This window comes from Prionailurus bengalensis, chromosome B3 (genome assembly GCF_016509475.1).
Source record: "Prionailurus bengalensis isolate Pbe53 chromosome B3, Fcat_Pben_1.1_paternal_pri, whole genome shotgun sequence".
In the NCBI taxonomy this organism is placed as follows: Eukaryota; Metazoa; Chordata; class Mammalia; order Carnivora; family Felidae; genus Prionailurus; species Prionailurus bengalensis.
In genome coordinates this window covers 31235110-31249654 of record NC_057355.1, presented here as the reverse complement: position 1 = coordinate 31249654, position 14545 = coordinate 31235110, and the positions used below count along the sequence as shown (strand labels likewise).

The following is a 14545-nucleotide window of genomic DNA, read 5'->3' as shown; positions in this document are numbered from 1 at the left end:
ACAACCCTCTCAAGTTAATTTGCTACAACAGGTAACAGAAATTAGGGAAACATGCCCACCAGTTTACTATATAATAAAGGGTACAAATGAACCGTCCTATGAAGAGATACTCAAGGCAAGACCTGAAAGGGTCCCGAGTGCACGACTTCTGTCTCCATTGAGTTGAGACATGCTACTTCCCAGCACATGGATGTGATCATGACCCGGAAGCTCTCTGCAGTTCAGAGGTTTTTATGGAAGCTTCATCATGTAGACATGATCAGTCATTAACTCAGTCTGTAGCTCTTCTCCAAGCTTCCAATCATGGCTTGGTCTTCCTGGTGACCAGCCCCATCCTGAAGCTATCCAGGAGCCCACCAAGAGTCAAGGGACTCCTATTACCTAGGAAACTCCAAGGGATTTAGGATCTCTGTGTCAGGAACTGAGGGCAGAGACCAAATATATATTTCTTATTAGGTCACAGTTGTGTACGTATGGAAAAAAGCCATAAAGGGCTGTTAGAGAAGTTACCTGGGGAGAGAAGGGCTTTGCTAATTTTTTGTTGCTTTAACTTTTCTGTATTTTGTGATTTATTTACATGCCTTTTTGTGTTTATTTCAAAATGAATTACTATTTTAGGTTTTTATGTTAATCACCCAGTGCTCATCATGACAAGTGCACTCTTTAATCCCCATCACCTGTTTTACCCATTGTCCACCCACCCACCTCCCCTCTGGTAACCATCAGTTTGTTCTCTATAGTTAAGAGTCTGTTTCTTGGTTTGTCTTTCTTTTTTTTTCCCTTTGCTCATTTGTTTTGTTTCTTAAATTCCACATGAGTGAAATCATATGGTATTCGTCTTCCTCTGACTTATTTCACTTAGCATTATACTCTCTAGCTCCATCCATTGTACATTGCAAATGACAAAATTTCGTTATTGTTTATGGCTGAGTAATATTCCACTGTGTATGTGTGTACACACATTTATACACACAAACACACACACACATCCCACATCTTATCTGTTCATCAATCGATGGACACTTGACACTTGGGCTGCTTGCATTTGGATGCTTACAATTTGGCTATTGTAAATAATGCTGCTATAAACATAGGGGTGCATGTATCCCTTTGAATTAGTGTTTTTGTATTCTTTGGGTAAATACCTAGTAACGTGGTAAATTGTAAAGCTAGTTCAAGTAACATTTTGAGGAAAAGTATTTCTAATGTGTGTTGAATTAGAGAGAAACCCTGTCAATGTTTGACAGGGTGATAAAACTGTAATCTTTGGGGTTATTTTTTCTACTAGATGGAAATCTGTAAGTTAACATATAACCTTTCAGGTACATTTTCCTACATTAGTGGTTTTCAAAGTATAGTCCCCAAAGGGGAAGCATCAGTATCACTTGGGAACTTGGTGGGAATTGCACATTTTCGGGTCCCATCCCAGACCTGTTTAATTAGAAACTCCGAGGGTGGGAACCACCTCTGTTTGCCCAAGCCCTGCCAGGGATCCTGATGCACTGTAAAGTTTGAGAACCACTGCTCTAAATAGTCAAATAATCTTTACTTGTGAAAAAAATCCGAGACAGTGCTCCAGTATGACATTAAAAGGACACACCACCCACCTTTTTGCCTTGTTTCCAGATTTAAATAATTTGTCTGTCTGATGCTAAATTTCATATTTGCTCTTTCGTTTTTCAAATACCCTATCAACTTAAGGCAGTTTCCACCTATTCCCAAATTTTCTTTTTAATCAAAACTGGTTTTGATTAAACAGTCTATCAGCTGTTTTCTTCTGTAACCTACTGATATGATGAAATAGAAACTGAGCCAGTCTTATAATGCTTAAAATGTAAGTTTTCTTTGACATCGTGTAGTATTTTAAAACACTATTGACTTAAACATGCTGACGCTTATGATTTTCAAAAAGCTCTTTATAAATGAGATCGATTTTAGCATGAATTGGGAAAGCTTTCCATCTTTTTCTATTTATGGAGAGTTTAATTGCGATGGGTTGTCCTTTGAAAGTTTGAAAGGCTGCAACAATAAAACCAGCTGGGCCTGGCTTATGGGGGCGGGATATGTCATTGAAGAGAGCTCTCAAATTGTTCAATTTCTTCTTTGGTTATTAGTCTATTCTCTAGGGTATTTTCGGTGCTGTTGCTGTTTTGTTTTTTGCTTTTACCCCTTTAAGTGAATGTTGGAAACTGTTCCTAGTTCATCCCTTGCTCAAACTCACCAGTAAGCGGACTAATGCAACTTCAAACAACTTATTCTCTTCCCATTAGAAAAACTAAGGTATAACATCTAACGTTGGCGAAGCCACAGGGGAAGTTCTGAGCATGTCAATTGTTACAGCCAATTGTAACGAAGGCAATTAAAGGGAATTCATCAAAATGAAATAAAATACGCAGGCACTCGAGGGAGCTGGGCGGGTGCTGGTGACGTGGGCTGTACAGTTTATGAAAATTCATTAAGCTTTATACTTACAGAGTGTACAATTTTCTTTATGTGTATCTTATTTCAGTAAAGTTTTTAAACTGTCTTTTGCCGCAGCCCACAGCTACCTATAACGGCACGGCTTACTGGCGGCATACACGGAACGACCTGAACCCCCCCCTTCTCAAGAGTATCATCGCAAGTGCCAAAAAGGGCTCCCGGACTCCTGCTCTCTTAAGTTGAACACATTCAATGGCTCCCTGTCGCTCTCTTCTAGCTAAACTTGGGGCGGGCGCCGGGCAGTTCCGGGAAGAGGTTCCGGGGAGACACGGAACTCGTCGCCAGCCCCCTGCAGCTCCGGACGCGCAGACGCGCGCCCGTCCCCGCCCCCGCCCGCAGAGGCCCCGCCCCGCGTCACGTGAGCGCCGCGTCAGCTGACCAGGCGCGCAGGGAAGAGAAAGGCCGGGCGGCTTTCTGGCGCGATGGTGAGGGCCGCGGGGTGTCGGGAGGCGGGGCCCCGGGGCGGGCGGGCAGGCGGGCCCCCGAGTCTCGTGGCTGCGGCCGCGGGCGGATGTCGGGACGGGCAGGTGGAGACGGCCCCGGCCCCTCGGCAGACACCTGGGTGCGGTCGTGAGGGCCGAGCGTCCGGCTGGCAGGGCTGGCTGGTTGGGTGGGCGGGCGCCCTGCGGGCTTGGTGTCCCGGGTGCTTCCTCGGCGGAAAGGAAGGGCCCGCACCCCCCGGACAGGAACTGGGCTTGCCTGCGGCGGGAGGTGCCCGCTTCCCGGCCCTCCTGTGAGACCTGGAGAATAATTTGCTTGGAATTAGGCTGAGCCTTCCGCACTGTTAGGAAGCCCCTTCGCCCTTCCCAGAACCAGACAGGAGTGGAGGCTTCTCCACTCCATCCATTCATTCCTTCGACAGACTTCGAGTGCCTACTCTGTACCAGGCAGGGTGCCAGGCGCTGGGACTTCAGCTGCAGGGGGCTTGAATTGGCGGTGATAGTTAGGACTTGAGGGGACGGGACCTAACGTGTGTAGTGTTAGGAAGGCTTCCTGAGCCTGACAGCAACCTGAGGAGGCGGGGGCAGGGAAGAAAGCTGGCTGGCTGCAGTGCAGTTTGTGTACCAGAGGTTAGGAAGCTTTGCGGGTGGGGGCTGTGTCTTCAGACAGAGAACAGCATGTTTAAAGACTTCAGGGGAGAGAGAGCAGGGCTGTCTAGGTAGACGCACTTCACCTATCTGGAAGGGGACCAGCTGGAGGTTAGTGAAACATGAGGCTCAACAGGTAAGCAAAGACCATATCTTGCTGGGTCTTGAGAGCTGAGAAAGGAGTTTACTTCAAGAAGAGAGCACTGAGAAGCTAGGAAGATCCTTTCCAGCAGAAATTAGAGATATTTTCCTATTTTCGGCTGACTTGTGGTGGGAGCAGGAGGGGAGCAGAGGGCCCCAGTTAGGGCAGCAGACCCCCCAGGAAATGGTGGTGACCTGAGTTAGGGCGGAGAGAGTGGAGAAATCATCAGGGCCTAAGGACCAGAGGCTTGAGGGAAAAGGGAGAGGCAGGTGTCTGGGCTTGGTTCCCAGGTGGCTGTGCTCAGTGGGATGGGAAACCCAGGAAGGGGAGCAGGCTTCAGTGGGAAGAGCACGTTTTGCCAGGCGCTGTGGGAGGTGTCTGTGGGCCACCAGGTGCAGCTGGGAGAAGACCGTCTAGATTTCAGGGGCTAAAGCTCAGAAGAGAATCTACAGTGCAGTTATAAATTTAGGAGTCATCAGCACCAAGGTGATCACGGTAACCCTAAAAACAAGTAACCTGAGTGATGTGAGTTGGGAAGAGAGGACCTAGAGCAGAACCTTGAGAAATGCCAGCATTTTAAGAAAAGAACTCAAGAAACACGTTCTTGTAGTAAAAAAATGTAAATAATACAGAGATGGTGGAAGACTTCTGTGGGTAGAAGTCAGGGGCCCATGAACTTAGGAGAAATCTCACATCTTAATTTTCACCAACTTCAAACTGAAATTCAGCATTGCCTTCAATCATGAATGTTGGCAATAAACCCCAATATTAGCACCTCTGACTTTGTCACCAATAGAAATGAGAGATATATGCCTATCACATCACAGTTGTTGACATTGTTCATGTATGTATTTATGTTTATTTGTAAATTACAGTGGATATCAGACTTGAAACATACACTACATCACCAATTTATTTGAAGATTTTGATAACTTAGTTTCCTTTGCAATCCTATGTATTTTATGCATTTAAAAACATTGTTTTGAGGGGCGCCTGGGTGGCTCAGTCGGTTAAGCCTCCAACTTCGGCTCAGGACATGATCTCACAGTTCATGGGTTCACGGGTCCAAGCCCCATGTCAGGCTCTGTGCTGACAGCTCAGCCTGGAGCCTGCTTTGGATTCAGTGTCTCCCTCTCTCTCTGCCCCTCCCCGCTCATGCTCTGTCTCTCTCTCTCTCAAAAATTAATAAACCTTTAAAAAATTAAAATTAAAATAAAAACATTGTTTTGAGAAAGGCCTGTAGGTTTTGCCAGATGCCAAATGAGTCTATGGCACCAAAATGTTAAAAACCCCTGAAATAGAGACGAGTGCAAGCCTGTCACTGCCCTTAACACCCCATCACCTCACCAACTGGTCCAGGCTCCTGCCCTGCCCCAGAGTAATGACAGCAGGTGATGTGCAGAGATCACTATTTGGGGGCGGGGGGAGGAGGGTGAGCCAGCGAATGAGACCAAGGCCAGGACCGGGAGAAGTCCAGAAGAGTATGCTGTTTCACCAGGGAGGACAGGTTTGTGTCAGATGTCACTGAGGAGTTGAGGAAGAGGAAGGCCAGATTTAGTGACAGTCATTTGTGACCATGGCTATGGGACTTCACTGGAGGCCCATATATAAGCACCAGTGCAGTAGGGTCAGGTGAAGAGCAAGAGGGTTGGAGGTTGGAGGTTGAAGGGTCGTGGAGCAGGTCTGAAGTGTCTGAGAAGGTGACGGGGGGCCAAGTAGAGGACATGGTGTTTCCAGGCTGCCTGAGGGTCCAGTGGGATCAGGAGAACATGGGTTTGCGGTGTCCTCAGTTTATGCGGTTTTGTTCCCAGCAGCAGGAAGCTGCCCACAGGTAAGAGGCATGGAAGGATGGACGTGGATGTTGCTGTGCACTAGAGTCCTGCCAGGCGGACAGGAGCTGGTCTGGGGAATGGAGGGTATGGGCAAGATGTGGTTGACAGGGTGGGTTTGCATTCTAGCAGGAGACAGACCTCAAATAGATAATAAAACCTGTCTGCTGTGATAAATACTGTGGAGATCAAGAAAGAAGGAAAGAGCAATGCCTTGGGTGGCTCAGTTGGTTAAGCGCCTGACTTGATTTTGGCTCAGGTCATGATCTCACAGTTCCTGAGTTTGAGCCCCACGTCGGGCTCCATGCTGAGAGCGCAAAGCCTGCTTGGGATTCTCTGTCTCCCTGTCTGCCCCTCCCCCACTCGTCCCCCCCCCTTCACAAAAATAAATAAATATGAAAACAAAGTAATAAAAAGGATAGGGGCTAGAGTATGATGGAGAAGAGGTATTTTATTTATTTGTTTGTTTTAAGTTTATTTAGTTTGAGAGAGAGAGAGCACGAGCAGGAAGGGGCAGAGAGAGAGAGGGAGACAGAATTCCAAGCAGGCTCCACAATGCCACAGAGCCTGAGGGGGGGCTCAAACTCAGAAACCATGAGATCATGACCTGAGCCGAAATCAAGAGTCAGACACTTAACTGACTGAGCTACCTGGGAGCCCCAACTATTTTACTAACAGCTTAACTGAAGTAAAGTCAGCAATATACATCTGTAAATGTACAGTTCAATAAGTTTCAACACGTATATGTTCCTGAAAACTTTACCACAATCAAGATCACTGGGGCACTGGCCCCCAGAATTGCCTTGTGTAAGGGGCTGTTTTAGAAAGTATGGTCAGAGAATGCCCATTTGAGCAGAGACCTGAATGAAAGATGAGAGAGCAGGGTGCGTAGAGGGGGTGGCAAGGACACGGGAGAGTGCCCGTTGTAACAGGAGTAGCAGGGAGGCCAGCGTGGCTGGAGCTGGAGAAGGGAAGGAGGAGGAAGTGAGAGGTCATGACGCCCTGACAAGGACTTTGTTCTATGCTGTACCCCCAGCACTTAGAGCAGGATCTGCCACAGAGAAGTTTGCCACAGTCACTGCTGAGCACAGGAACACCCAGGACAGGCATCAGAACTAGGCTTGGTGGCGGGTGGGGTCAGTGAGAGGGTTCCCTAAATGGTCTGGTAATCGGAGAGAACAAGTGGCCAGACGGCATCCATCTTGGACAGGGAGCAGGGGTCCCTAAAGAACAGAATGTGGGAGACACCTGGCCACACCTCGGCACCCCCCCACCCCCTGCCCCAGCCTGACCACCTGCCTCACTCTTGTGCAGAGGTTCCGGTTCTGCGGTGATCTGGACTGTCCTGACTGGGTCCTGGCGGAGATCAGCACGCTGGCCAAGATTGTTGAGTGCATGGGATCTTTTTGAGGGTGGGAGGAGCAGGGATGGGGGATGGGGGCTTTGGGGATGAAGGGTGGTGAGGTCACTCAGAGGTTGGGGCCTCAGTGCCCTCAGCTTGTCCTAGCCTGCTGTATGACTCTGATCATGTGGCCAGCCCTCTCTGAGCCCGCCCCCCCAGCATGGAGGGGTGAGGTGGGACACTTTGACTAATGCAAGGCCTTCCCCTCCAGTCCTCCGTGAAGCTGAGGCTGCTGTGTAGCCAGGTGCTGAAAGAACTCCTGGGACAGGGGATTGACGTGAGTGCCGGGCCCAGCACCCCACTGTCCCATGAGCCTGTGACCTCTACTGCCCTGAAAGTGCACCAGACCCAGGGAGGCGGGTGATCAGGACCCTGGCTGGGGTGCAAGAGGCTGGTGAGCAGGGGTCTGGCACCCCCTGAGGGCCTCCTTTCCCCATAGTACGAGAAGATCCTGAAGCTCACCGCCGATGCCAGGTTTGGTGAGTACCCCACTGAGTCCACAGATGTTTGGGCCACTCTAGGTACTAGGCCTGGGGGTTAGCACAGAGGCCCCTCCTCCCAGCAGTCTGCCCTGATGCACTTGCCTCAGCAGAGGCGCATGAGGGGAAGAAAGGTGTTGACATCCCCCCCGCTCGCCAGTGTCCTCTTCCACTTCCTGGTGAAGCAGTAACAGTGCTCATGGGCTCAAGCAGGCCCAGGGGCTCCGAGCTGAAGATAGTAGGGCAACAAGGAGCTGGCCGAGGCCACAGTGACACCCCCTACCCCACCCATGGGTCCTCCCAGAGTCGGGCGATGTCAAGGCCACGGTGGCAGTGCTGAGTTTCATCCTCTCCAGTGCAGCCAAGCACAGCGTGGATGGCGAGTCCTTGTCCAGCGAACTGCAGCAGCTGGGGCTGCCCAAAGGTATGGGTGTGCAGGCAGCGGGCAGGTAACCTGTGTGCCAGAGGCTGCTGGGCAGCAGGCAGGGCCGAGTGGCCCTGAGAGGTTCCCTGTGAGCAGTCTGAGCCCCTACCTGCTACTTCAGGGGACCTCTATTCTGCCCCCAGAGCACGCGGCCAGCCTCTGTCGCTGTTATGAGGAGAAGCAGAGTCCCCTACAAGAGCACCTGCGGGCCTGCAGCCTGCGTGGTGAGTGTGGGGGGTGGGGTCTGGCTTCCACTCTAGAAGGTGCCTGCTGCCCGAGAGGTGCTTGACCTCAGGAAGGAGACTTGACCCTGGTCACATGTGGAGGAGTTACAGAGCTCAGGACTCCTGACTCCAGCCCAGATTTCTTTCCTCTGAGATCTGTGGATAATCTATCTAGCTTCTGATTGTGGCGTGTCTGCCCTGGGTCAGAGGGATGAGAGCTTCTCAGAGATCACGCAGCTTTGAAGGGTTGAGAGCTGATCCAGGTGTGGGCTAAGGGCTGTGTGGCTCACCAGCCTGTGATCCTGAGAGCCCCACCCCTCCCCGCAGTGAATAGACTGGCGGGCGTGGGCTGGCGCGTGGACTACACCCTGAGCTCCAGCCTGCTTCGGTCCGTGGAAGAGCCCATGGTGCATCTGAGGCTGGAGGTAGCAGCTGCCTCGGGTGCCCCGGCCCAGCCTGTGGCCATGTCCCTCTCAGCAGACAAGTTCCAGGTCCTCCTGGCAGGTGAGACTCAGCTGTACCCGGAGGGGGAAGGGCCCCTCCCAGATCCCACCCCAGTGCTGCCCACCTACCCCCACCTCTTCCTCCCGCAGAACTGAAGCAGGCTCAGACCCTGATGAGCTCCCTAGGCTGAGGAGAATGGTGTTTGGGGCCCCTGTGGAGCCGCCTTGCCCGTGTCGAGTTGCTGCCCCCCAAACTCTTGAGGGGTGGCTCCAGCTCCAGGACCCTGGAGGCCTGGCCTCCCAGATCTCTGGCTTGCCAGGTTACCACTTGAGAATTCAGCATAAGGATTCTGAGGATTTTTCCAGCATTGCCCTCCCTCCCCCACGAGAGGCACTTGTCAACAGTTTTCACAAGCAGGAAGAATAAACAGAAGTGTAAAGGAGTGTGTGCGCAGGTTTCTTTTTGGGTTCAAATGAAAGGTTTTTGTGAGAGAAGCCAAGCAACATACAGATGTCCCCGGCCTATCACTCTTTTTCTCTTTCTGTCTGCTGGTTGAGGCAGGTCAGGGGTGAGGCAGAACAAGGACCAAAATGAAACAGCTTGTCGGTAGACCAGAAAATCAGGGTTCTGGTTCCTAGTCCCGTGACACTCGTGGCACTGCCCTCTCAGGCTGGCAGCAAGCACGTGGCCATAGTGCCAGATGCCCCAAAGAGAGAAAGGAGAGAGCCCTGCTCTTCCTGCTGTGTCCATTTAGAAGAGAGGAAGCCTGCACCCCCTCAAACCACTCATTGTCAAGAGGAGTGGGGTAGGGACTGAATGTATGTGTCCTCCCCCCCCCCCCCAGATGAAGCCTTAACTGCCCAATTAGATGGTTTTAGGAGATGGGGCCTTTGTAGAGTGATTAGGTTTAGATGAGGTCATGAGAGTGGGACCTTCATGATGGGATTAGGAAAGACAGAGGGACTCTCTCCACAAACATGTACAGAGAAAAGGCCACATGAGAACAGCAAAGCAGGAGAAGGCCCACCAAGAACCAAATCTTCTGGCTCCTTGATCTCAGACTTCCCAGCCTCTGGAACATGAGAAATAAATGTGGTTTGAGCCACCCAATTTGTATTTTATTACAGCACCTTAAGCCTAAAACATCTTAGGGTGCAGGAAAGCCATCAAAGAATAGTCCTGTCAAAAGGATCCAGCATGTCCCACTGGCCAAAAATGGTTCCATTTAAGATCAGAAAGTTTAAGGAACGACTCCACTCCTGACTTCTGCTTCTGGGAAAATGGAGCATTTTTTCCTCCCACTAAGTAGAGCTGAAAACCTTGGACATTACTTACGAAACAAACATAAGACTCTAAAAGGTGAAGAGAAGGCAGACTGGCTAGGATCCTCAGGAACTGAAGGATCACAGCAGAGTAGGTCTTAGATTGCTTTGTGTGTCCCCGCCTGGAGGCGGGAGACTGGCAGCCTGGGACACACCAGCACACAGAAAACCCTGACAAGCATCCTCTCTTGAGCCAAAGGACCAGGAAAGGGGCCAACCAACAAGACGGGGAAACTACAGATACTCACTGCTGGCCTCCAGTCACAGCACAGAGAAACTGCAGTCCCTTTTCCACCCCTGCGCCGCACCCCCCCCACCCCGCAGAGGCTGAGTGGGTGCCTAGATTCCCACCCCACATAGCAACAAAAAAGTGCCATTCCCTCCTCCTTTCCTCACTGGTGCTGTGTCTGGGGAGCCCTGCTAAAAAGAGGATCTAAATAAGATCCAGAGTCTCAATACCCCAAATGTCCAGGATTAAAAAAAAAAAAAAAAAAAAAAGCCAAGAACAAAGAAACTTTCAGTTTGAATGAGAAAAGACAACAGATGCCAACACCAAGAAAATACAGACTTGTATGCCAAAGATTTTATTTTTTTTAATGTTTTTATTTATTTATTTTGAGAGAGCATGTGAACAGAGGGAGGGCCAGAGAGAATCCCAAGCAGGCTCCGTGCTGGCAGCACAGAGCTCAACACGGGGCTCAATCCCACAAACCATGAAATCATGACCTGAGCCAAAATCAAGAGTCTGACACCCAACCACCTGAGCCACCCAGGTGCCTCTATGCCAAGAACTTAAATTTTTTATTTTTTTATTAAAAAAATTATTAACACATCCATTTTTTTTTGACAGAGACAAGAGTGTCAGTGGGGGAGGGGCAGAGAGTGAGGGAGACACAAAATCCGAAGCAGGCTCCAGGCTCTGAGCTGTCAGCACAGAGCCTGACGGGCTCAAATTCACAAACCTGAACCAAAGTCAGCCCCTTAACCAACTGAGCCACCCAGGTGCACCTCTGCCAAGGATTTTAAAGCAGCCAATGTAAAAATGCCTCAAGTCTTAATAGAAGATACAAGGAACCAGATATAAGTTTTAGAACTGAAATCTGTAGTAATCAAAGTGAGAAATCAATAGATGGACTTATTAGAAGAAAGAATCCATGGATTTGAAGATAAATCCTAGAAATTATCCAATCCGAACAACAGAAGATAATTTGGAAAATAAGCACACAGAAACCAATAAAACAGAGTCTCGGACCTGCAGGACTAACATAAGCTCTAATATTCATGCCTTCAGAGTCTCAGAACGTGAGGAGAAAGAGGCTAGGACAGAAAAAAAATATGCAAAGAAATAATAGCTGAAAATCTCCCCAACATGGCAAAAGTTCCCTAAACCTACAGAGTCCAGAAGCTGAATGAATCCCATATGGGTTGGACCCAAAGAAATCCATGTTGAGCTACATCATACAATCAAACTTCTGCAAGCTAAAGAAGAGAAAAAAAATCTTGAAAGCAGCAAGAGAGAAATGACACTTTACCTTATGGGGGGAGAAACTGTTCGAATGATCGTGGACTTCTCACCAGAAACCATAGAGGCCAAGTGGAAGAAGCACATTTTTCAGGCCCTGAAAGAAAATTTCAACCGAGAAGTCTATATTCAGCAAAAGTCACCTCGAGAGTAAAGGGGGAAATCAAGATATTCTCTGATGAAGGGTAATTAATATAAGTTGTCACTAGCAGACCTAAAAATAAAAAGGCGAAAGGAAGATCTCTAATCAGAAGGGAAATGATGAAGGAATCTTGGAACATCGGGGAGTAAGAGCAATGGATACGGTTAGACTTGAGCATTTTCGGTTCCGTTTGACAGTTGAAGCAAAACGTGGAACACTGACGGATGTGGTTTTCAGAGTATGTAGAGGGAATATTTCAGGTTAACAGGAGAGGGTAAGGGGAGGTAAGGTTTCTACATGGCACTTAGACAAAGCGTCGATACCAGTGAACCATGACAAATACGTGTATCGTATCTAGAACAACTAGTTCAGAGGCTGTGCAATGTAATACACTCAAAAGCAACACCAAGTCAAAGTGGAATTCGAAACATTCAAGTGGCCCACGGGAGAGCAAGAAGAAGACAAAAATGGAAAAATCGAATAAACAAAAATAAAGTGGCAAAAAGTCACAAGGAAGTTCAAAGTCTCCTCAAACGTTTAATATAAGCTTGATTTCCCAGGTAGCATTCCATCCTCAGTGGGGTCACAGAATCCCACAGGTACTTCTCTCATGGCCTTATAACATGGATTGTAATTTTGTGTTTAGTCATTTGCCTCTTTTATCATTCTGAGTTTGTTAAGGATGGGAATTGTATTCCCATGTTTGTATAGCCCCAGTGCCTAATAAAGTACTCCTCCAATAGATGGGGGAAAAGATAAAGACTTGAACGGATTTAAAGATGCTGAATGTAAAAAAATCCTTGAGTCTGTAATAGAAGAATCTATAAAAGATGCAGTCCATCCCCCCAAAAGCCAAATCAGTCCTGATTTGTCACCATTGGATGTTATTGGACCAAATTTTTAGCCTGAAAATTGATAGTTAAAGGGAAAGAATTCAGATCTCTCCTGTGTTTTTAGCATTTCAGGATAACCAGATAACCTTAGTCAATGACGTCCAGCTCTTCTTTACAGGAGATTTCTAGCTGAGGTAGAAGGAATGACAGAAAACACCATTTTGTGACTCCCAGTTAAATACTTGATTGAAGCAAGGATCATCAAGGATAATAAAGCCATAAAGTGAAATGTTTATGTGATGTGAAACTGGATATTTTGTGGTGCTAAAGAATCCCCTCCCATAAACAACCCAACCTCCTCAGTTGGTAAATGGTTGAAAACACTGGCCCAGCTACACAGTGGAATACTACTCAGAAAAGAAAAGAAAAGAAAAGAACTGATAATCATAATGACACAGATGGATCTCAAATGTACTATGCTAAGGGGCACCTCGCTGGCTCAGTTGGTGGACCTTGTAACTCTTGACCTCAGGGTAGTGAGTTCCAGCCCCACGTTGCACGTAGAGCCTACTTAAAAATGAAGTAAAAATATTTTAAAAATGCATTATGCTAAAAAACCAGACTCAAAAGACTACCTACTGAAGATTCCATTTATATGGTGTTATGGAGAAGGCAAAAACTATAGGGACAGAAAACAGATCAGTGGTTGCCAGCAGATGGGGTGGAAGTGTTGACCAATAAGGTTATAGGCAAATTTTGGGTGATGGAAATGTGTTATCTTTTGACTGTCGTGATGGTTATGTGAGTGTATGTATTTGTCAAAACTCACACTTTAATAGGGTGAATTTTACTATATATAAATTATACCTTAATTTAAACAAAACAACCAACAAATAAATCATCCCGTAGATTGCTCAGTGGGCACAAGGTGTGAAACATACCTTTACAAAGCAGAGGTCTGGTGACCACCTCACCTGTGATCAATTTCAGCTGCACTAAAGTGGGACAACCAGATGTTGGGTGCCTCCTAATGTGAAGCAATTTTGGAGTACAGAGCAACACCTAAGAGAGATCTATCTAAGAAAACGTTCAGACAAATCCAGAATATGATGGGGCATCTCAACTGGCTTAGACTCCAGGAAGATCAAAAAAGAAAAAGAAAAAAGGGTGAGGTGGGTGGAAGAGGGTGGTTCAGTCCAGATCAAAAATGATTAAAGCTGGCCTCCTGGGTGGCTCAGTCAGTTAAGTGTCCAACTTTTGTTTTCCGCTCAGGTCATGATCTCGAAGATCGTGAGTTTGAGTCCTGCCTTGGGCTTTGTGCTGACAGCACAGAGCCTGCTTGGGATTCTCCTTTCCCCCTCCCCTCCCAGCCCTTCCCCCACTCCTCTCTCTCGTTTTCTCTCTCTCAAAATAAATAAATAAACCTTAAAAAATGATTAAAGAGTCATATAATCCTTGATCAGACTCTGCTTTAAGCAAACTAGCTATACAAGTCATTTTGGGGACAATTAGGGAAATCTGAATGTGGACTAGGTATTAGATGGTACTAATTTTATTAGGTATAGTAAATGTATTGTGGCTTTGTAGGATATTGCTTTTTAGAGATGCCTGTTGAGGTATTAGGGATGAAATGTCGTATTTTCCCCAGTTTACCTCAGAATACTTCCACCAAAATAAATGAGTAGATGGAGGAGGAGGAAGCAGAAGTAATAGGCAGGGGCAAATCAGGGCTATGGGTCAGGCACCTGTGCCTGCTCCACTGACGATGGAATGCAGGCTCCTTACAGAGGCCTCTTGAGACCAGACCTGACCTCACCTTGCTGTGTGTCTGTCCTCACCTCCCAGCCCTCCCCCCAGCCCCACCCCAGCCACACATGCCTTCTTTCAATGGGCCAATCCCTTTTCTGCCCGCAGGCCTTTGCAATGGCCTGTCCTTCCGTCTGGCATATCGTCCTGTCCCCCGCCAGCCAGCTGTCTCCTGAGGACTCAGCCTAAGCGTCACCTCAGAGAGTCCCTCCCCCACAGAACCATCTGCAGTGGGTTCTGCTTCTCTGCCCGCATTTTGTTGCTCGGCTGCACTTCCCACCGGGCAGGTGGTGATGATGTTTCTGTTTATGTGTTCTGTCTGTACGTTGGCATTTAGGGGCCACCACCGGGTCCCCAGGGTCTGCGTTTATCACGCACGGGTGCGCGCCCAGCGCCCAGCTGCAGGC

The 14545-nt window shown here is 48.3% G+C and overlaps 1 protein-coding gene across 3 annotated transcripts; it reads left to right on the top strand.

The window, feature by feature from the left end:
- The first annotated feature begins 2808 nt into the window (after window positions 1-2808).
- COMMD4 (COMM domain containing 4) lies at window positions 2809-8955 on the top strand. 3 transcript variants are annotated; one of them, XM_043554974.1, is made up of 8 exons: window positions 2809-2906; window positions 6855-6926; window positions 7154-7219; window positions 7382-7421; window positions 7726-7845; window positions 7989-8069; window positions 8397-8573; window positions 8663-8955. In XM_043554974.1, the coding sequence occupies exons 1-8, from the start codon at window positions 2904-2906 to the stop codon at window positions 8701-8703; spliced, it is 600 nt and encodes a 199-aa protein (XP_043410909.1). In that variant the 5' UTR covers window positions 2809-2903; the 3' UTR covers window positions 8704-8955. The 3 variants fall into 3 exon arrangements, with proteins under 3 accessions (XP_043410909.1, XP_043410908.1, XP_043410910.1); XM_043554973.1 differs by lacking the exon at window positions 2809-2906 and adding an exon at window positions 2978-3043; XM_043554975.1 differs by lacking the exons at window positions 2809-2906; window positions 7726-7845 and adding an exon at window positions 2978-3043.
- The last annotated feature ends 5590 nt before the right edge of the window (window positions 8956-14545 follow it).